This window comes from Penaeus chinensis, chromosome 18 (genome assembly GCF_019202785.1).
Source record: "Penaeus chinensis breed Huanghai No. 1 chromosome 18, ASM1920278v2, whole genome shotgun sequence".
NCBI classification, from domain to species: domain Eukaryota; kingdom Metazoa; phylum Arthropoda; class Malacostraca; order Decapoda; family Penaeidae; genus Penaeus; species Penaeus chinensis.
Genome location: NC_061836.1, coordinates 31,515,933 through 31,539,315, shown reverse-complemented (window position 1 = coordinate 31,539,315; position 23,383 = coordinate 31,515,933). Strand labels below are relative to the sequence as shown.

Below are 23,383 nucleotides of genomic sequence, written 5' to 3'. Positions count from 1 at the left end.
GCGAGCATTCTTTCCCCGTCCATAAGTTTGGTTAATTCCGCTATGTATGCCTCGCGACGGTTCTGTTTTTATCTGCCGTTGGCCAGCTTCACCTGCAGCTCCTCCATGAGGCGGTGACTCGAGACAAAACCCGAGGCAGGACCAGGAGGGTTTGACAGGACAGCGAGGTCGATGCCGACGTCTTTAAGGGGATTAGGTCTCGGGGTCGGCAGCGGCGGCACAAAGACGGCTTGAGAGAAAGACGGTCTTCACGCCGAAGTAAAGTGAGGTCTTTGTGTCCTCGCCTTTATTTTGTCCCCCTTCTTCTTAAACGCGATCGGAATGCTTGTTATGTTATTCTCTGGAAATATTTCGGGGGGTGAAGGGTGCGCAAGGAATGAAGGGTTACAAACGGGGAATGGGAGATGTTTTGCTTTTGTATAAAAGAGAGAAGAGAGAGAGAAAGAGAGAGAGGAGGGGAAGAGATACTATAATGTGACTTGCTGTGACAGTGTATCCCCCTCGCGGACTGGTAAGCCTGTGAGTGCTGTCACGGTGCTCGGGAAGGGTAAGGGGGCCGCCCTTGATTGCTCAGTTCTTCTCCCTTGACAGGCTTTGTGACAGATTCGACTCAGTTAGCGGAAGCGGCCGTGCGACCCTCGACTTTCAATCTCGAGTCCCAACGCGCACCGTCGGCCGTCGTGGCCTGGATGTTGACGCCGAGAGCCTCTGTTCACGCAGCCGAGTCTCGAAGGCGCTGTCCTCGCCGGCGTTCGGAGGGGCGATTAGAGCTTCCAAGATTGTACGCGAGAGGAGGACACTCGCGGCGATATATCTGCACTGGCGTTCCTTGGAGGAGGGTCTCTGCTCTGTGTAAAGTACATTAACCGATCGGCTTATTTAAGAGCCTATTCATATGCGACTTTAATTTGGTCTTAGTATACTTTAGAGGCAGTGCATAAAGGGCCTCGCCCTAGGCCTAGGTCCGGCCCTCATTCAACCCGCGGCTCGAATCCAAAGGCCTGCGAACGGGATTAAGCTTCGCGGGCGACGGAACGCGAGGTCGAATTAAACGGCTGTGACAGTCCTTGATTGGATTTGCTGAGGATCTTCAGGAGTGATGGGCTTAGTGCCAAGGGGTTGGGCCCTCGTGGGAAGGTTCGCCGAGGACCGTCCCTGATCCTCGAGGCTGAGGGATGAGGGATCGGTGTCCTGTGGCAGCCTTTCCTTTCCACGAAGCTTACTTCTCCAGGTCATCCTAAGCAAAGACAGGACGCTTTAGATATACCCCGGAAGAAGGAAAGAAAACGTATAGTAAGAACCTCATCAGATTTGGTTTCGTCAGAGGGAATTTATGCTCGATGGTGCGTTCGGCGGCGCCAAGTGTCCCGTGACAGGGCGGGAGGAAGCGAGGTTCCGCAGAGACACCGTGAAAGGAAACTTCTGCGCGAGTAACGGCCCGAAGGAACGGCGCGGCGGCAACTCACATCCTGCGTTCGTAACTTGCTCTTGTTGACCTATACTTTTCCGAGTGAACTTTGGATTGTGTCGTTGTTGTAAAAAGAGAGAGAGAGAAAAAAAGATTCCCCACGTATGGAAAAAAATAATTATTCGTTCTCTATTTCTGGAGCTTGTGCGTTTGTTTTCCTTTTTTTCCATTTTTCCTAACCTCAAAAAAAGAAAAGTCGTTATTTCCACGGAAATTTATTAGACATGTAATTTCACCGCGACGTGGAAAACAAGACTCGAAATTTATCGCCGCGATGGCAAGACCCTTCATATAAAACCGCGACATTGAGTCAAACGCCCTCCCTCACCCCCCTCTTACCCTTTACCCCCACCCCCTCCCATCCTCTACTCAACCTCACAATGCTTTAAATGGCCTCTTCTTGTATCCCTTTCCATCTCGATCTCTTATCAACACAATGCGAAACACGCATTAAAATCGCCGACCCTCTCGTTCCTATCAAAAGGCCGGGAACGATAAAATGCAGCGGAGACGAGGGACGGGCCCCTTCACTGCTCCGGCTAACAATATGGCGTCTAAATCTCGGTGTTTTCTCTCTCCCTTTTTCTCTTGGGTCTCTCGGGGGGGTTAATTTACGAGCTTCACGCAGGTCGGCGAGAGGTCTTTTTCCCTTATTGTGCTTTAAAGCTTGTATGGGGCGGAGCGAAGGGAAATACAAACTCGTCGTGGAGAGCATCGCAAACAGAGATTCAATCGATTGGTCATGCGTGCTTGATAATGTTTATATACGTATAGTCTTTTGTAGAGAGGGTTATTTTTAAGGTAAAGGGAGAAGTAGGATGCGTGCTTTTAAGAAAATTTATAGGTTTATGGTAGATTTAGATGAAAGGCAAATCTATGCGTAGCTTCATATGCACAGCACGTAACCCATATATAAGTGCTTTTAGGAAATATATGTAAAGGGTTTATGGTCGCTTTACAAGTCGGTAGCCCCCCCCCCCCAACACACACATACCAAGCAAATCCATGCATAGTTTGACCTCCTTAAGACACAATAACCGGTGGCAGAGAGCGCGGCCGCGGGATTTCTATGCGACAGTAGAAAATGGTCCGGGCGAACAATAGGGAAAAAACGGACAATGGTACTTTCTTGTCCGTCCCTTGCTTTGTTAGGATAAAACTCCGGGATCCAAATAGTAATTATCATTATGCTTAAGTGTAGGCCTACATGTGTTTGGGAATCCGTAGCTTGAGGAGAGAGAATGGAAAAAAAAATCGAGAGCGATGGATATTATAAAAAGACCGGGATTTTTTTTTTTATTATATATATTTTTTTTCATTTCAAATGTCTAGTTATTTAAGTTTTGAATGCATGTATTGATTAAACATTAAAATGATCAATTATTTAACTTGCAAATCACTCTAGTGTTTAAACAGTTATGTATTTGCATGCATAGATGTCTCTAGACATTAAACATTTAAAAAATTATAATAATCAAATTTATAAATATGTAAAATGGTTAAAGTTTTAGATATCCGATGATTAAACTTATAAGTAGCGGTGAATCCTTTGCTACTACTCCAAAGCCGAGAGCCATCAAGCTTCAACGCCAGTGAAAGGAATCGAACGCGTCGATTCGAATCCCTTCAGATCCCGATGACAGCCACTTATGATCTCAATAGAAAGGGTTCCATTGACCTTATAATACCTCAATGTTGTTTATGTCCGCCATCGCTTTATACACAGGCTCCCTCAATAGCCGCATTTCTCATCCAGTCTGTGTCGTAACCACGAGTTACAACCTACAATTTGTTTGCGTCTAATGGTAGTTATGTTTTCCCTACCTCGATGACTCCCATCAAAAGGTTTCGAGTACGAGCCAAAAATGGTGTGCATTTTTTGCCTCTTCTGTAACCGTCGGGCGACAATGATGTCACTGGTGTGCGGTAGGCCTAGGAGGGGAGGTGGAGATAAAGGTTTGTCTAGTGGTATTATGAAGGCGAGCCCAGGTAGGAAAAAAAAATCTCATCTTCACTTCACCCTTGTCCCGAGATCGAATTTTGGTCCAGGTCTGGTTTACTCATTTCCCCGCATGTCCTTTTTTAATGGAAATGCGGCCTCTGATTTATTTTCTCTGTTTTCCCCTTCTTTTCATTCCTCCCTATTTCCCTCCTTCTCTCCCTCTCTCTCTCTCTCTCTCTCTCTCTCTCTCTCTCTCTCTCTCTCTCTCTCTCTCTCTCTCTCTCTCTCTCTCTCTCTCTCTCTCTCTCTCTCTCTTTCTCTCTCTCTCTCTCTCTCTCTCTCTCTCTCTCTCTCTCCCTCTCTCCCTCTCTCTCTCTCTCTCTCTCCCTCTCTCTCTCTCTCTCTCTCTCTCTCTCTCTCTCTCTCTCTCTCTCTCTCTCTCTCTCTCTCTCTCTCTCTCTCTCTCTCTCTCTCTCTCTCTCTCTCTCTCTCTATCTCTCTCTCTCTCTCTCTCTCTCTCTCTCTCTCCCCCTCCCTCTCTCTCTCTCTCTCTCTCTCTCCCCCTCCCTCTCTCTCTCTCCCCTTCCCTGTCTCTGCCTCTAACCACGGCCCTCCCGCGAACCCCTATTATCATCATTATTAAAGAAAGCCTTTTCAGCGGCCGGACATTCATCGGATGTTCATGTCGTCGATGTATTCTCTTCATATGATATCCCAGTACATCCCTGTGCAAAGAGGGAAGGGGAGAAGAAGGGAGAGAGGGAGGGAGGGAGGGAGGGAGGGAGGGAGGGAGGGAGGGAGGGAGGGAGAGAGGGAGGGAGGGAGGGAAGGGACGAAGAGGAAGAGAAGAGAGCGAGAGAAGAAAGGAAGAAAAGAAGGAGGAGTCTCAGCTGCCTCATCCCGCACGCATGAGTGACCTGCTGAGAGCTACACGAGGAGACGGGATAAGTGCTCAAGCAGATGAGTCTTAGAAGATGAGTAAGGGATCTTTGCCTGAGCTCTCGCAAGGAGTTTCCAGTCACTCTGCCTCGGGGCTGTTTATACAAAGCTCTTACTCTCTCTCCTGGAACTCTGCGCCTCTCTGCAGTATTTCCACGATTAGAGATGATGGATAGGATTTTAGATATCTTTTTCATCACTTTTTTGTATCAGCGTATAGTAGTTGCCGTCCGCCGTTTAAGAAAGCTGTTTTCATGTAGATAACCATATCCAAAGGCGAGTATATTAATGTCCGCGCAGCTCTGTGTGCGCGATTAGGGTCCTCCATTGCTCAATGGCTCGGAATTCGAACCTCCATTGCATAGGGGGCCGTCGAGGTATTTCATTCATGCGACCCCATTCACTCGACACGTGCAAGCTGTTGTCGTACTCGATGTCGCGCAGCCGGAGGGACATTCACGGCGACGGAGGCAAGGTCGTTAATCATGGGATATGAAAAGACCTACTGATCCTTATGTCAGGCCTGTAATGCGACTCTCCTCGCCCCATAGACGATCATTACCGAAGACCATTGTGGGTCGAGATTCATGTATGTGTTTTGGAGGAATGATGCCTCGAGGGCGCCCCGTATCTTTTATCACGTCAGGCCTTTCGGATGGTTCAGGCCGGCGGCGTAAGGGTATGGAGGATAATTTGAGGTGGGCCTATAGTGTTTGAAGATCGGGAGACGCAGACTACGAAAGAGAACAAGGAAGAACGCGAGAGAACACGTAAAGGGAAGTATGTGGTTCCCATGACATAAAGACCTACGAGAGGAGATGGGGCGGGGCTGTGGGCGTGTGAAGAGCCTTGGCGTTGGTGTTGCATGGGATTCCGGGCTGAATGGAATTGTGGCTCGTTGATAATTGCGTGAATTCCCTCACGGGGGGTTTTGTTCTGTCGGCGATTTATCATTCGTCGGAGGAACACTTCCTCGTCGCTTCATCACGCGCGTCGGATGTCGCAACACCGATAGACTTTCTTCATTGAATCCTACTTTGGAATAATGAGACTCGTAGCCATGGACAGCTAAGAAAGATCACTTCCCACAAGTGACACATTATCGCAGACGGCTAATCATTTCCCATCCATTGAAAGCAAGACAATGTGACGTTCTAATGACGTGCCATTAAATTATTCTCGAGTTTGGGTCCCTGTCAGACAGCGTGTGAAGCGGAGGTACATCGCCTGGCCTACATCGCATGCAAGTTGTCCTTCGCCTCGACTCCTTGTGGGAATCTCGGCCTGTATGGCAACCTTCGCTCCCGGGTTAAGGCATTGTCGAGGGCGTTGTGGGCGCTTCCAGTAGGTCAGAGTAAAAAATCCGTTTCCTTAATCAAGGTGTGGGAAAAGAAGGGGATTTTCTTCCTCGTTTTTTTCTCTTTTTTTCCCTCGTTTAGGCTCTTCGTGCTTGAGGAAGAGGATCATTAAATTACATTGTGTTCTCTCTTTTCTGTCGTCGTTTGCTTGCTGTTATTTCGTGGGGGAGTGATTGTGCCATTGTTCCCCCCCCTCCCCCCAAAAAAAATATTTGCATTATTTTTATTTCTTCATTATTATTTTGGGGGGTATTATTTTTATTATTATTATTATTATTATTATTATTTATTATCTCTTCTTAGAGAGTGATTGTGCAGTTACTTTCCCCCGAAAGATAACCTTTTTTTATTGATTTACTTATTTATTTATTTACTTATTTATTTATTTATTTTATTTTTTATTTTTATTTTATTTTTTATTTTATTTTTTTGAGGGAGGGGCAGTGTTGGGAGTTGATGGAGGCCGGAAGTCGGGCGGCCATCGCGATCTCCCGAGCGAAATAATTATCGGATTGGAACAGCAATTAAGGGACTAGAGGACAGGAACCGTTGCGATTGGCGAGGAAGTTGGCGTTTTACAGGAAGGAAGTGAACGGATATTAGGCGCCCGACGGAGAGGAAAAGGGGGAGAGGCCGAGAGAAGAAAAAGGAGGAAGGGGGGAAATAAGGGAGGGGTGATAAACAAGGAGACGAAGTCGAATCGAGCGAAGGGAGTGGGGGAAGGGGGGATAAACAAGTTTGAAAAGCGAGCGAAGGGAATGAGGGAGGAATGATAAGAAAGGAGAAAATTGAAGTATAAAAAAAAAATCGTAAAGGGAATGAAGGAAAAAAATGTGATAAGGGAGAAGGAAACCGAAAAGATTTTAGAAAGTATTAGACGATTAGTACTGTTACAGAACAGACGTAGGAGGAAGGGAGGAAGGACGGGTTAGACGTGGACAATACGGTTAAGCTGGACCGGATGTTATGTAAGCCCGGCGGATGGGGACGGGGATAAATGGGGGGGGGGGGGGAGTTGAATTTTGGCGAACGGGAAGGAAAGAAAGAGCGGGTAAATAGAGTACCTAGGAAATTTAGCAAAATGGCAGAAAAAGTGAAAGGGAGGACTCGGAGCGATCCGGCTGTGGGAGGAAGAGAGGAAGAGAGCGATAACGTGCAGAGGCAGCGATCATGAACGGAAGGGGGAGAGTAAACAGCGAGGGCGTAGATCATACAGATCACAGGTCAGACGTTCGAAAAGAAAAGTCTCGCGATCTGCGGCGGTTCCTCGTGTGCAATCGACGTGGCTGGAGAGTGAAAGCGTGTGGAGGCATACGGCAGCGGCACGGCGACCTGGAGCTCCCAAGCTATCAGTGTCAGATTAGTCGCCGCGTCGCTCTGTCTGCCAACTGTTGTCTGGAAAGAAACTATAAAACATCTGGAGCTCTTAGGTCGTTTGGGGTGAAGGAAAAAATGGAAAGTTTCTGTTTCGGTGTGTGTTTATGGTAACCCTTCGTGGCGATTTCAGTTCAGGGAAGTCCTTTGTTAAAGTTTGCTGGTAGAGTTGATATATCCAGTGTCCATGGTGATATTGTCGATCAAACAGTATTTTTTTCATAACTGAATCCTCCCCCCCCCCCTCCCAACCGTAGACCAAATCTCTTGTGTAGCACCTGAGGTAGAATCTGTAAACCTCCCCCCCCCCTCCCCTCTGTCTCCCTTCGCCCTACAAACGCCTCGCACGCTACTTCCTGACCTGACCCCCTGACCTGTCACGCCGATGCCGCAAAGGTCAGAATCCAATGCGGAGTCATGACAAGCGCGACCTTAGCGACTCGAGGCAGGTACACAGGTCTTCTATTCGCTACACTCACCTGCGTCTCCTTGTTCTCACAGTCCTGGCTTTTGTGTTTTTAAAAAGAGAGTTTGTTAGTTTATATATTTCAGAAAAAAATGAGAGGATTTTGTGAGTATTTCAAGTATTTTGTGAAATATATTATCTTGTCCTGTGATTTACTTTAAAGGTAGTGAAGACGAGACAGTCAGCGTAGATTAACTCACTATACCCCCCCCCCCCTAAGTTTTCCTTCTTTCCCGAGCTCTGTTCCCTTCGTGGAGTGAGGTGGTGTCACATCCGCTCGTCACACTCATTTTTAAAACCCTCATGCTCACCCTCTCCCTCCCTCCCTCCCTCCCTTCCTCCCTTCCTCCCTTCCTCCCTTCCTCCCTTCCTCCCTTCCTCCCTTCCTACCTCTCTCCCTCCCTCCCTCCTTCCCTCCTTCCCTCCTTCCCTCCTTCCCTCCCCACTACCTTCATACTCTTGCTCCTACCTCCTTCATTCTCTCTCTCTCTCTCTCTCTCTCTCTCTCTCTCTCTCTCTCTCTCTCTCTCTCTCTCTCTCTCTCTCTCTCTCTCTCTCTCTCTCTCTCCGACACTCATACTCTTCCTTCTTCTTACCCTTCAAATCTCCCCACCTCTCCCTCCTCCCTCCCTCCCTTCCTTCCTCCCTTCTATCTACCCTCCCTCTCTCCCTCCCTCCTTTTCTCCCTCCTTCACTCTCTCTCTCTCCCCTACCTTCCCTCCCTGTCCTCACACCTAAACACGAAGCACAGACTAAGGGAGACTAGGAAAAGACCCGCAAGTCTCCCTTTATACACTGTCTTTCTCCCTCGTTTTTTTAGCCTCCCTGATTTTCCTCCTTTGCACAGGAGGGCAATTTGATGTCATTTGGGTCGTTTGATGACAGGACTTGTGCGTTGTTTCTTGCGGGTGTGTTATGATGGGGAGGAAGGAGGTAAGGAAGGGGGACGATGAGGGGGGAGGAGGGGAGGAGCAGGGTGGAAGGAGGAGGAAGGAGATAGGAGAAGAAGAGGGAAGGAGGAAAGGAGGAGGAGGAGGAGGAGGAGGAGGAGGGGGGAAGGGGGGAAGGGGAGGAGGGGAAGGAGAGGATGTCGTGAGGGGGATTTAAAGAAGACCTTCAGGTGTAGCCACGATACCCACCATCTGTCAACAGTGCGTGGAAGGAGGGAGGGAGGGAGGGAGGGAGGGAGGGAGGATGGCGGAGATGGCGTGGGTGGTGATGGATGGGTGGATCGGGATGGCGCAGGTGGCTGGGAGTGCGTGCGTGCGTGTGCGTGCGGTCGTGACTCAGGTGGTAAAGACGAAGTACTCAGGTGTAGAGTCTTGTGATATGAACTTCGTGGATGTTGAAGTTGGGTTGGGATAACTTAGGAGCATATCGTTGTCTTTGCGTTTAAATCCATCCAAATCGTACCTGATTTGCACGCGGGATTTCCTGGTCGTCGCCAAGAAAATGCGGTTAACCTTTCGATACCGTTTTCGCGCAGGTCTATAAACGGCCTCTTTATACGACAGGCAATCAGTAGACACCTTGTAAGCTGATGATAAGCCGCGATCGCGCCCCCCCTCCTCCTCCCCCTGCCACATCCGGCGGTGTCACGTTCGTCCGTGTGTCAGAGCGGACGGAGCCCCCCTCGGGAGCGTATGACACCAAGCCCATACCCGCGCCGTAAGTATAAGTAAGGGACACGATTGACACACGCGAGAGGCAGTCGCTTCTACCCCGCCTTGTGACTTAATGCAATTGAGGCGACCTGTGCAATGTTGCGGACTGAGGCTTCGCGCATTAACCGAGCGGAGGAGAGCTTGGGGGGGGGGATTTTTATTTCTCGCTGAGCTTGGCTGGATTTGGTGAGCTTTTGTACTTATTGAAGCAGTGATCTCGTTACCAGCGTCAGCTCCGCATAGCCGCTCGGATTAGGCGCGTGCTTGCGTGCATTGTTGTGGCAGCGTTGTACATATTAGGGTTAGGCTGATCTCCCCTCGGAGAAAAAAGAGGCTTATGCAGATTTTCCCTCGCTCAAAAAAAACAAACTAAGCTTGTCAAGAAAATCTCAGCTGAAGAGCTTGTGGAGGATTCGCGTGTCCTGCGGCAATTCCCCGGAAGCCCCGTGAGGCGCCGCCGCGGAAAAGCTCGCTTCGAAAGACACAGAGTCACAGCACGTGCGCCTCGCGAGCATTTCTGGCGCCGGGGCTGTTAGGGCGAGGGCGAGGCGACAGCTTGGCTTCCCCCCTCCCCCCCGCCAGCCAGCCACAACAGCCTCAGCGCTTGTAAAAGCTCGTCCTCCGCCCCCCGGGGTTGTAAATCTCGGGCGAGTTCTGCCTCTCGAGCAAAGGCCACGCGCAGCGCCCGAATCATTCCGACTCTGTTGACGCTGCCATAAATCCAAAGGCGTCGGGAGGCACCTTCTTCCGCTTACCTGCTGTGTGCTTCGAACGTGATTAATCTCCTTGATGCCGTTTTCACGTTGCCTTGTTATTTATGGAAGGTGTCGGGCCTTCGGGTTAGTTTTGCAGGATGTACAGAATCGCCAAGCATCCATTCACAGCCTCTCGGTTATATGCCTAAGGTGAAAAGCGAAGAGAGTCAGACAACAGCAAAGCAAACACAGGAGAGTGACAACAAAAATGTTTTTTCCAAGCGAATGGTAGCGACCATATGGTTCGCTCGGCTCGATACTTCCTCGTTTTTTTTTTCTTTTCTTTTCGTGTTTTTTTGCGAAGACGACCGGTTTGTGAGGTGTTATAATCCTGATATGACAGCTGGAGAGTCCCTCGCAACTGGCACGTGACGTAACGCTTCCACTTTCTTGCGCGGGGGTGCCAGATGGCCGAACGGGTGGGGGGGTGGGGGGGAGGAAACACACAACAGATTCTCTCCATTCACAGTTACTCTAAGACAGCCTAGAGGTGTACACTTCATGGCGTAGGTTGTGAAAGTGCAAGATGTGGTCCCGTTGTACATCAGGTGTTGTACATTCGATGTACAGTATCTCTGGTAAAGGCGATAGCTTGCCTCGCCTTACTAGAGACTAGATTAAATATTTTACGCAAGCAGGGAGTGTCAGGTAAGCAGGCACGGAGTAAGGATGGGGGGGTGGGTTGCCTGGGCAAGCAGACAGCGGGCAGTTCACCTTGAGTAAGCACGAGTAGGACAGATCTGCCCGCTGGCCACCACGTCGTGTACACTTGGCCACACGCGAATAAACATCGTCATTCTCTCTCTCTCTCTCTCTCTCTCTCTCTCTCTCTCTCTCTCTCTCTCTCTCTCTCTCTCTCTCTCTCTCTCTCTCTCTCTCTCTCTCCCTCTCTCTCTCTCTCCCTCTCTCCCTCTCTCCCTCTCTCCCTCTCTCCCTCTCTCCCTCTCTCCCCCTCTCTCTCTCTCTCTCCTTTTCCTTTTCCTTTTACTTCTCCTTCTTCTCCCTCTCCCTCTCCCTCTCCCTCCTTCCACCTCCTCCCCCCGCAGCATCCATGTGTCTCACTATCCCAGACAGATTTCACGTGGGAATATCCTGAAGTTGTGGCAACAATGAGGCAGCGAATGCGCGACTTACGCATTTTTTATGATAATTTTATTGCTACAGCCGTCATTCTTGTCATTTTTCTAACGACTGAAGCCTTGTCGAAGTCGGAAAAGACAGGTGGAAAAATAATAATGAAAGGGATCGAGCGTGGTAATGGGCGCGTCGCGGGCGTGGCGATCACTCTGCCTCGTGACAGCGTGAGCGACCTACCAACTGAGGACTTAGTGCCTTTCACACATAACGTCCCCTCGACCTTCTCTGTCCGCCCCGTCTCTCCTCTCTTCTCATTTACTCACCACTCTTCTTCCCTTCCTTTCGTTTTCCCTTCCCTCCGGTTCCTTCCACCTTCCTCTTTCTCTTCTCCTCTCCCCTCCTCTTCCCTCCCTTCCTCTCCCCTCCTCTTCCCTCCCTTCCTCTCCCCTCCTCTTCCCTCCACTCTTCCCGCCACTCTTCTACCCGTCTCTCCCCTCCTCTTCCCTCCACTCTTCTACCCTCCTATCCTCCGTTCTCTTCCCTTCCCCATCCCTTCCCTCCACTCCCCTGGCCTCCCCTCCCCCCCCCTCCCCTTCTTCGACTCCCTCTCCCTTCACGCATGCCCGGCACCCGCCCCTTCCCCAGCTCGTCATGGTCTTGCCGAAGGGTAAGCCTTTGAAGTGAAGGTAGAATTTTAAACACCCATATCTGCCATATTCTCAGGTGTTTTGTGGAAGAGAAAAAGATGCCACGTCAAAGTTCTTCGTCCAGATATTATGGTGGGATATCCGTTTCTGATTTTTTTTTTTCTTTTTTGAGGGGAGTGTCGAGTTCAATCTATGTTCATGGGTTTCAAACTTGCCTTGAAGTGTTCGTACTTGATAATTCATTTTGAAAGGATGCCGTCTGAAGTCGTTAGTGGATAATTGTAGTAATTAAAGCCGTGCGTGCAGAGTCTCCGGCTTTGTACTTTGTACCGCAAGGCAAGCAGGAGGGACTCTGTACTCGGAAAATTAGCGAATATTGATTCCGGCAGTGAGAGTGTAATTTTAGGACTAGCATCTGTAGTCACCCAGTCCGTTAGCGTAGATGCAAATATTGACCCCCCCCCCTCTCTACGCTTACCCCTCCCCTCCCCCTTCCCTTCAGTCTCTTTCCCCTGGAAACAATGGAGAGGATAGACGCCTTCGGATCACGCCCTTCCCCTCTCACTCACCAGTCAGCCGCGCCGTGTTAACTGGACCATTTACTTTAGGCAAACTGTGCACTGCCCTGCCCGCCCTCGCTGTCAACGCTGTTTGTTCCCTTGAAGGGTGAAGGGCGGGGTCTTGTGCACTGGGCAAATGTGCAAGAGAAAGGGTGGTGTTCTAGGGAGGGGCAAGGGCAAGGGAGGGAAGGAGGTGTCAGGGGGAGGTAGTGAGGAGTGTCTTGAGGGAAAGGGGAGCGAGAAGTTCTTCGCTTTCCTACGGGATGCCTCTGGTTCGTAGTTTGGTGTGGCTTTGCCCTTGTGGTCCTGGGGAGCGGCTTGCAGGCGGCGGCTCTGTAAATCCTGTGGCTACTTGTGTGCGAGTCGGGGTAAAGAAAATTATCTCTTGCGGTTGGGAGGTGTTGCGGTATTACGAAAAGTTAACGAATTTTCAATTACCTCACGCCGTCACCTTCACCCTCTCTTTGCCTCACGTGTCACTCCGGGCACGTCGCCTCCTGATGGTCTCCAGGTCACCGGCTTTCATAAAATCAACGCTTGGGTCTTGTAGCCATTTTCCTCCTATCGTCCTACGGTTCTCTCTTTCTCTTTTTTCCGCTTCCTCTTGTTTTACTTGCTTCGTCACTCTCTTTATTCATCATCTGTTCGACCCCACCCCACCCGGCTCTTTTGTTTACATCCCTCGGGCCTCCTTCCTCCCCTTCGGTAAGACAATGCGCTGGCGGCCGAGGCGAGGCCCGGCGATCGCTGCTGTTCGTCTGCGGTCTTCCATCGGCTGCTTCACTGAGCCGTGTCAAGGGTGAGGCGAGGCGGTCACGGACGTGTCCTTAATGCTAACGTTGTAGAACTACGCATGAGGATGTCCAAGCGGTTAGGACGCGGGTGAGTAGGAGACATCCCAGAGCGACAGGAAAGGCCTCTATAGTCCTATCTTTGGGGACGAACACTCGCCGGGCCATCGCGTAGGAAAACTTCATTGTTAGGAAGGGAAGAAGCGATTGTTACCTTCGCCCTGGCTGCCTGTCGTCCCTTAGGTCTGGAATAGTGAAATCCAAAGACGTCCCCATTCCTCGGGGAAAGGAGAGCTCAAACAGATAATGGAATATTGTTCTCCAAATCGTTCACATTCATTTTTGGTGACAGGAATTGATTGCGTGCGTCTCGCGGCCTCTCCGTGGTTGTTTGCGTGGCTCAGGGCCTTGCTTGGCTTTTGTGTCTTTACGAGAACGAAGTTTGATTAGGATAATTGACTGAGTAATTTTGGACGCTCAGGTATACTATTCTCTTTATCATTTGCGGAATAGAAGGTATTGTTTTACTAGAAAAAATGAAGGGAAACATTAAGTACGATAGGAAATACTAGGCGGGAACCCTCTTCTTACACCTGTTTCATTACGATCAGGTAACAAAACAAGGCATGGGAGAAAAATAGTAATCAAGCCAGCATCATCGACAAAAATCAACCCATTGTTCGCATTCAATAGAGCTGATGGTACCCGCCGCCTCCCCCTTTTTCCCTGGCCTGTTGTCTCTTTACTGGATGTTGAGCCGGGGAAGGGACAGGTTGGCCAGGTTCTCGTCCGCTCGACACTGGAGCAAGCTATTCCCTCTCTTATGTCACGGCGGCGTAGAGTCGAGCGTCCCGCAGTGGAGGCCCGCCAAGTTATCCCACTGCGGTCCACCTGTTCAGAGCTGGAGTCATTATCAGCCGGACCCCGCGTACACACCTGTGCTCTCGGCAGGACAGTTCTCGGCGATCGCGCTTTCTCTCGTAGGACGTTCACTTGAGGGGTTTATGGTGATGTTTTGACTTCGAAATGCAATCCGTAGAATATTCCAATTTTGTGTGTGTTTTTTTCTGTGTTTGGCATTCCTGTGGACGAGTAATAAGTATGTTAATATTGATGCGGTCTCACATCTGGTGAGGAGGCCTGGGGCTGTGACAGAAGGGTAGCCCCGGGCATTTTCCGCCCCTTTGCCCACCCTCGCCACACACACGCCTGCACGCCCACCTTCGCCACACACACACGCCTAGACGCCCACCCTCGCCACACACACACACACACACATACACTTGCACGCCCACTATCGCCAGACACACACACACACACACACACACACACACACACACACACACACACACACACACACACACACACACACACACACACACACACACACACACACGACCCTGTCTCATTGTTTGAATCTTGTGTGCACTGTAGGCACAATGTAATCAGAGACTCGTGTGTATAGCAAATGATCTTTAAAGTAAATACCAAATGTCAGAGTGAAGATGACAGCATTATACTAATCAGGAGAATTCCCTTTTTTAATGTTCGTGGTAAAGTTTCCCACAGCGCAGCAACCACGTTAATGTGGTGGTTTATCACGTTCTTCCCTTTCTCTCAATTATTTCTGATCATTAAGGTGTTCCTTGGCTCTCTCTATCTCTGTCTCTCTCTCTTCCCTCTCCTCCCCTCCCCTCCCTCCCTCCCTCCCCCCTGCCTTCTCTCCTCCCTCCCTCCCCTCCCTCCCTCCCTCCTCCTCCCTCCCTCCCTCCCTCCTCTCCCTGCCTTCCCTCCCTCCCTCCCTCCCTCCTCTCCCTCCCTCCCTCCCTCCCTCCCTCCCTCCCTCCTCTCCCAGCCTTCCCTCCCTCCTGGCTGCTACTGGTCACTTCCATCCCCCGATCCTCCCACACTTTCATTAACGCTTCTAATCAACTTGTCTTCAGTTTCTGCCCTCCTCCCCACCACGCCCACCTGGCTTCCGTGCCTTCTCATATCGAGGGAGGAATGGGTAGGAGGAGGAACGGTGGGTGGATGGAGGGGGGGAGGGAGGATGGGTGGATGGAGGGGGGAATGTATGTGAGTGTGTGTGTGTGTGTGTGTGTGTGTGTGTGTGTGTGTGTGTGTGTGTGTGTGTGTGTGTGTGTGCGTGTGTGTGTGTGTTTTCATGTACTTTATGAATCTTCTTGTAATACATAGAAAAATAAAAAAAAGTTTAAGATACGGTCGTCCATATTGCATAACGTTTTGCCGACCATTAACATTCTCGTGGACAGAACTGAGCCCGTCAGGTCCAAGCCCGTGACATGCCGAAGCGTACTAATGAAGAGTCAGAGCTCGGGGCCATTTACGGTCTTTTGTTCCTGCTTCGCTCACGGGGGCGGCGCCCACTCGGCCACGCGGACGGCGAGTGCGCTGCGCCCTCTCTCTGATACGATGATGGCGCTGTGACAGGCGTGGGCGTGGGGAGGACGCCCGCGAAAGGATGGGTCGAGCGCGGTAATAGCGGTGTAAACAAAGCCCCGACATCGGCTGCCTAAGTGCCCGATTGAGGTTTTTTCATTCTTATGTAAATCGGCGTTTTTCTCTCGCCCTTTCGCCGTGCGCCGAGGAACGCCCGACGGCCCGAGGCGCGGCGTCGTTCAGGCTTTATCTCGTGTTTCTGGGGAAGATTGCGGCTCTCTTACGGGCAGCTACACAACTACCTGGAGTAATTTATTTATCTGGGAGGTGATTTATGGGATGAGGCGAGACAGGGTTGGAGAAGAGGCTGTGGGTAGGCCGGGAATTCTAATGAAGGGCTTTTGTGTAATTTCTAATTGAAAATGATCGGGCGTCTGTTTGTTTTTGTAAAGATTGTGATGTTTCGTTATGGTTCACGTTTTTTTTTTTCACATTGTCTTAAAGCATCAACGTTATGTTCACTTCCTTAGAAATTGGTATTTGTTGGGAAAATAAACCAAAGACGAGAGGACAAACACTCGAGGTAGGCCTACTTATCGGAAGCGGGAATTGGCGGACGCAGGCCTCGAAAAATCTCAAGTTACAAAGTCGATGGAACTCGAGTTGGTGCTCCCAGAACCCTCCCCCCCCCCCCCAAGTACTCAAGTGGTCACGCGAGATGAAGTGGTTCCTGGTCTCACAGACTCGTCCACGGGAGATTTGATGGGCGTCCTGCTTACGGAAATAACTGCTCGGCCCGTCAAAATTGGCATAAAAGTCTAGCTGTTTCTTTTACGAAATATTTCTTCAAATCTTACATCGATTGGATTGATTTTTTTCGTGGATAAAGAAAGCATATTTGGATCTCCTCTGCAATCAGCTTGTCGGCTGTGTCCGATCTCCGCCCGGCGCGAGGTAGCGAGCCGGCGTGCAGCTTGCAGCCCCGAGCCGTGCAACCTGGGGCAAGCGGGGAAGGACCTCTGAAGTACAGTAATAACAGGCCGAGCCGCTCCTTCACCTCCCCGCCCTTCTGGAGGAGAGCCAGCATCCGCACCCATGGCCCCCTATACATGCACCCTCTACGCCGGTCCGTGTGTAGGGGCGGTGTTCGTGTACTTTTTTCTACCCTGTCCTTTCCATTTCTCTCCTGTTTAAATTAATTTCATGCCTTAGCGTACCACCGTCAGTACATGTATTCTTCTTCATTTCGCATCAAGGACCTGTAATTTCCCTGGTTTTCACTTCACATTTCGCCGAGGCCTCTGGTGTCCGAGCTTCGCCACGAGGAGTGTCGGTGACCGCCGGTAGAGGGCACGCGCGAGAAGCCGCCGCCGCCGCTGCAGTGTTTTTGCGGTTTCATGTTAGCTTGTGGTTACAGATTCCTTGATATTACGCTGTCCGTAGTGGCGTGCGATGGTACAACTTCCTGAAGTTTGGATGTTGATGTTTTTTTTTGTGTACGATTTATACACCAAGTGTTGGATAGCAAACCTCAGGCATTTATTTTTATCTCTACCTCTCTCTCTCTCTCTCTCTCTTTATCTCTTCCTGACAAAGACCAGTTCGATGCCTATCATGTGCCATTATTGTCTTCCTGGTTCTTTGATCTTACGATGATGGGTTTGCACAGGACGATCAACCCTCCTTCCTGGATTGTCGTGGGAAAGTCCACTCTCCCCGAAACTCGAAAACACCACAGATATCGGAACGACTCGGGTGCAGAATAGAAGGAGATGGAAACGCGAGGGAAAGTCGTGGCAGAGGAGGAGGGAAAGAGGGGAGTAGACAGGGGGGGGGGGGGGAAGAGATAAAGGGAGGAGTAGACAAGGAGAGAAAGGGAGGAGTAGACAAGGAGAGAAAGGGAGGAGTAGACAAGGAGAGAAAGGGAGGAGTAGACAAGGAGAGAAAGGGAGGAGTAGACAAGGAGAGAAAGGGAGGAGTAGACAAGGAGAGAAAAGGAGGAGTAGACAAGGAGAGAAAGGGAGGAGTAGACAAGGAGAGAAAGGGAGGGGTAGACAAGGAGAGAAAGGGAGGAGTAGACAAGGAGAGAACGAGAGAAGTAGACAAGGGGGGAAAGCGAGAACGAGAGAAGTGGGCAAGGGGGGAAAGCGAGAACGAGAGAAGTGGGCAAGGGGGGAAAGCGAGAACGAGAGAAGTGGGCAAGGGGGGAAAGCGAGAACGAGAGAAGTGGGCAATTAGAGAAAGAGGGGAGTAGACGAGGAGAGAAAGAGAGAAGGAGAGGAGTAACCGGGGTGCAGGTCGTGGGGCGGAAGACCAGGGTAGCGGGATTCCGTACCTCCAGGCTTCAAGGGTCCTGGCACGAGCTGCGGCCACACTGCTGCCTCTCTACCTTGACTTTGAAACTTCGTAAAGAGAAATCCACCACGGTCAAAAAAAAAAAAAAAAACTTTCTCCGGTTTAGGGCCTGAAAACAAATGTAGCAGCTCCATTCAGTGTGAGGATTTTTTTTTTTTTTTTTTTTTAATTAAATAGATTAAGTTCTATTGGAATTGAGAAATGAACGAATTCTAACTGTTTCTTGGAGAACGCACTGCCTTGGTTATTATTGTACTTGCTTCAGGTAGAATGCGGTGACGTGTTCTTAAGTCTGACCGTTGCAATTGACGTGTAAGTTCGCCGCGATCACGAATTAGATACTTTTTTTTTTCCTTATAAAACAGGGAAAAAACGAGGAAAAACGTGATAGCTTGCCCATTGCAAAGCTTGTTTTTCCATCCAGTTTGATGACTGATATAAATAGCTTATATTCACGGAGTTGCGAATTCACGACGAAGACTTAACGCGGGGATTTTGAAAGGGAGGTTGCTGCACTTGCCGAGTTGTAAGGGGAAGCTAAGCGTGAAATCATCCGACATTACAGCGTGCAGCGTCTCGTGTCCTGTAGCGGCGCCTAGTACAGTTCCTCACGGCGATGGGGTGGTCGATCCCTCATGACGTGCGGATCTCTCGATATTTGTGGGGGCTGTTCTTTCGATATTTTTTTTCCGGGAATGTTTTTACAGTGTGCGAAGTTCTGTGCCTCTCACATGCCGGGGTCTCAGTGAAGTAATCACGGCGGTGATCATCCCCGCAACGTGAGGTTTCGGCGAATTCCCAGCTCTCCTCCCTCCCTCCTTCCCCTCCCTCCCTCCTTCCCCTTCCCCTTCCCCTCTTCTCTCCTTACTCCCCCCTCCTTCTTCACGTCCTCCCCTCTTTCCTCCTTCATCTTCACTTCCTCCCTCTTTCCTCATTTCCACACCCTCTTCCTCACTTCCTTCTTCCTTCTTCCTTCCTCCTTACTTCCTCCCCTCCTTCCTCTCTTTCTCCCCTCCTTCCTCGCCTTCTCACCTCCTTCGTCCCCTCCCCCCTCCTCCTCCTCCTCCTCCCGTCCTCATCTCCTGTCTCCTTCCTGCTACTTCCTGGTTCTCGTCCAGGTCGTTCCCTCTCTGGTTATCCTTCTCCTACGAGGTTGTAAGTCTAAAAAATCCCTTCTCTCTCGTCTCCTGTTCGTTTAAATCCTTATCGTCCCTCCTGTGGATTCCTAGGATCTATCTGTCTGTGGCTCCGACTTTGTGTGTTTCTGTTTGACTCGCTAACACTCTCTCTATCTTTCTTTCTTTCTTTCTCTCATTTCACCTCTCTCTCTCTCTCTCTCTCTCTCTCTCTCTCTCTCTCTCTCTCTCTCTCTCTCTCTCTCTCTCTCTCTCTCTCTCTCTCTCTCTCTCTCTCTATCTCTCTATCTCTTTCTCTCTCTCTCTCTCTCTCTCTCTCTCTCTCTCTCTCTCTCTCTCTCTCTCTCTCTCTCTCTCTCTCTCTCTCTCTCTCTCTCTCTCTCTCTCTCCCTCTCTCCCTCTCTCCCTCTCTCCCTCCCTCCCCTTTCTCTTTTTTCTCCTCAGCGTCACCTACAAACACGAGTGTTATCGCGTCTTCAATTAGCCGATAACGATATCTTTGAATCCCGTTTCTATGTTTCTTTTTTCTCCCCTGATGGTTTCCTTTTTCGCGTGAGTGATTAAATTGTATTTTATTTTGTGTGTGTGACAGCGGAAGAGATGAAACGTAATGAACATTTGATAAATTAATATAAAATCAAAGTTTTGTGTATATTTAAGTGCACGTTTTATTTACGTTTCAGAAAACGTCTACTTAATTTGTCAGTTTTTTTTTTTTTTTTTTTTCATTGTTTCCTTTCTTTAGACTCCAGTTATGCATTATTATTTTTTCTCCCTCAGGTTCTCTGGCACCTGGACATCTTCCGACGGAGTTTCCGTGAACTGAACGGACACGCGTGTATGGCAGAAGCTTGCATCTTCTGTGCTCTTAAGGTTGGTAACGTTTTTTTTCCTTCTATTGGGTGGTGGTTGTGACGTATCGAGGAGGACGGTCTGCATTCAAGGCTGAGCTTGTCCTTGGGTCGTTCTTGTGTCATGGTATCCTGTGTACTAATGACAGAATTGGTAAACCAAGGTCGTAGTTTAGTAAGAGCGAGGACAGGTGGCGTCTTCCTTCACATTTTCAATTCTGGGCTTTAAATGTCGGAAGGGTGATTCATTTTGCGGTGTTCCGGTACGTGTAGTTAGGCGCGTCGCGATGTCTACGAGAGAATGAATGCCTTTGGGAGAGAGGGGGTGAGGGAGGGAGATAGGCTGGGTTCGGCGTAGAGAAAGTAGGTCTCGCCCTCTCGCCCACTCTCCGCCGTTCTCCATGCCCGCACCTCCATGCCCGGGTCTCCTTGGTCGTCTCCCCGCTGGCTGGTACCCTGTCTCTACTCTCCGTTGCTCAGTAGAAGGCTGGTCAGAGAGGAGGTTTCATTATACTCGATTTTTGTTGTTGGTGGTGTGTTTGGAGATCTCAGCGACGCCCGATTTCTCTTTGTATTTGCTTGACCATTTGAATCTAAAGGCTCTGTATTTCCTCCTCTTTGTAATGATGATAATAACAACAATTAGGCTCTCGAGGGTTGTGTGTATACGATACAGTTATCTCGCGGACGTCACTCTTTGTTATCCACGGACGCCAAGGGTCAGATAATTACGATTTCCCCCGTGACCTGAGATGGCTTGGAGGGCCGACAGGTCATGCGGCTCGACCCCCCGAGGCTGACTGGGGCTATCCCTGACCTACTATAAGGCTGGGGAAAATTCACTTCAAAGGGTAATTAGAGCTTATTCTTCCTGACAAAGGCTTATGTGGAACCGTGGAGGTCTAAGGGCAGTTCCGTTCGTATGTAATGACGAGGGATTTCAATCCGGTAGAGATTCCATGGGAAAAATATCGCCGCGTTCAACAGCTTCAGTTATGTTTGAGTGATCGCTAATTTCTATAATGATGTGGGCGTGCGGTAAGAAGAAAAAAAAGCTTTACCTTATCGTGAAACTTTTGCCTATTACAGAACAATTCTGTGACTCCTCCACCCCCTCTTCACCCCCATTACCCAGCTTCCTCCCCCTTCAACCCTACTATTCACCCCCCCCTTACCCCACTACCTCACAGAATGTCCTACACTTCCCGTGGCTTCCGGGAGAGACGCAGGAAAGTTGCTTCACGCGGAGACCTCTTCCAATCCCCCGCTGGGAGTACCGGCGAGAATAGGAAAGCTCCGGGTGCTGGTGGAGCGCGAGGGGACAGTCCATGACGTCCAGGGATGCTAAACTAACTTAGGAAAACGGCGGGAGTCTGCTCTAAAGTTCTGAGTCACGCGGTGGTCCCAGCGGATGCTCTGGTCGATGAGGGAGATGTGGTTTAATATCGGAGTCGAAGATTTAGTAACTCTAGTCTTAAGTAACTGAGGAGTAAGGGCAGTGTAAAGTCGTTTCAAGTTGATAGCTGAAAAAGCAGGTCAGAGGTGGCCTAGCTTTGTGTAGGTGTGTGCAGTAATTGGGATCCATTGATATTGTCATTCTGCACCTTGTATCTTGTTCATTACGGCTCATTACAAGTCCCCAGCTTGTCACAGGGTTCCTTTGTAAAGTCACCGGTTAATGGAGTGATAATATTAGCAGTGTCGTCACAGCAAACACAAAAGGAAAACAAGTGTTACTTCAGATGAGTAATTAAGATAACACCGGTGCAAGGGAGTCTGATCAGTTCTTACAAATCGGGCATCCATTCCATTCATCATCCCTGCACCTGGAGGATAACCGGTCTGGCAGGACGAGTTCACGACGGGAATATCAAAGCGAACTCTTAATGTTCTACATCACGTAGCATACATACGACACAACCCATTGGAAAGAACACATCGACGCACTTGGATTCGTTGTGTGTGGGCCTGAATATGTTTAAGGCGAGTGGGGGTTTGATTTTGTCGTTTCGTGGATGATTTAATCGAGGATGAATTGGTGTTCGTCGGGTCTATTTATGTAAATAAAATCAGTGGTTGGTCCGAGTTCATTAAGAGTCGGACTTCCTTCCCTGCTCGCGTGTCTGCTCCCTTATACGTGGTGCTAATGACGTCGCTTGTAATTGATAATTCATGGGGCTAATCATGTCCCAAAGCTAGCGCCCAAGAAAGGGCCTTCTTTGGGATGTAATTAAGGTGCGAGGAACGTGGTGCGAGGCGACCTGCCAGTGCCACGGGCTGGGATGCGAAGAAGGCGTTCTGTGGGGATGAACCGCCCGGCTTGTTAGGTGGCCGTCATGCGGTACGTTCGAGTTAAGACTCTGCTGCGAGGTTGTGTGTGAAGAGCAGTGAGAATACATGCGAGTTTGATAACGAGTTTGATTTATTATCGTCAGTATCCATTTTTTATATTATATTTGAAGAAATGTGTTTTACTGTCAATAGTTTCTAGTGTTTAAAGGGCCCCGTCCACATCAGGAAATTTTGTATTATAATATATGCTGTCATAAAGTAAATTAAAATATAATTCGTAGTTGTAAGTTAATGTATAGTTAATATTATAAGATAATAAAGAGTAAAATATAAATTTTACATAAGTATGATTATAATGTATACACGAAATCGTTTCCCGTTCTGACTGGGAAACATAAATTGCAAACTGTCTGGATATTGGTTGCAGACTTCACCAGTACACAGTTTGCACACATTGGTTATAAGTCAAGTATCTTGGTGTGAGGGAGCTTAGAGAAGATAAGAAGTCCATTTTCTAAATGAGGGTAAAATACACGTAACATGGGAGGGACTCCCATGTTACCTGAGGTTCCCGTGTCTTCCATATATGACATTCCCAGGGGCTATCCCATTATCCGGAAAACGTAGATAAGGTCAATTATTATAATTTTTGCGGCTTTCGGAAAACCAGTCTCTGTGTTTATAAGCAGTATGAGAAAGCATTTATTTTTATTTTTTTGTCTTTTGCTATCTTCGTAGAACGTGAAACAATCGGCTTTAAAAATGGCCACTTCTAAACGACAATCAGAAGTCACACGTAGTAATTGCAAGAGGAGAGTGACGCTGTAAAACCGAAAAGAACTTTTGAGTCGACACAAAAAAAAGAAAAGCTTGGCATAGACTTCCTAGATGCCAAGTGACCTCTAAAAGTCCCGAGAGGTGCGTCAGCGGCGTAACCCACGCGCCCGATGCGGAAGAAAACTGACCCTACCTACGCCCGGGCAAAGGGTCTGGAATAGCTTAGCGCGCTTCCGTCGGTGTGCGGCGGTCATGGGCCACCGAGAGAAAACCTCGCTGGATCACTTCTTACTACACCGTCGATTTCACCTTTATTCATATTAATTTTTTTACAAGCGTTTATAACTGTCGAATGCGTTGCTAGCTCTTCTGAAAATGCCGTGATTTGAATCGTGAAACGTACGTATTAATGAAGAAATTAATGTGGAAATAAGAGGGAACACTTAGCGACGTGGTGTTAGCGGGCCCGGTTGAACCTGCCGGATGACGTCAGCAGCAACCCCGTAACCCCAGAGGTCGTCAGCAAAGCTT

General features: G+C 49.3%; 1 protein-coding gene across 2 annotated transcripts in view; it reads left to right on the top strand.

Moving 5' to 3' along the window:
• LOC125034728 overlaps positions 1–23,383 on the top strand; it is a 284,085-nt gene that overhangs the window by 229,617 nt on the left and 31,085 nt on the right. For both annotated transcript variants that reach the window (XM_047626660.1, XM_047626661.1), the window contains one exon: positions 19,713–19,805. In XM_047626660.1, the coding sequence (XP_047482616.1) occupies positions 19,713–19,805 (93 nt within the window). The remainder of the gene's footprint in view (positions 1–19,712; positions 19,806–23,383) is intronic.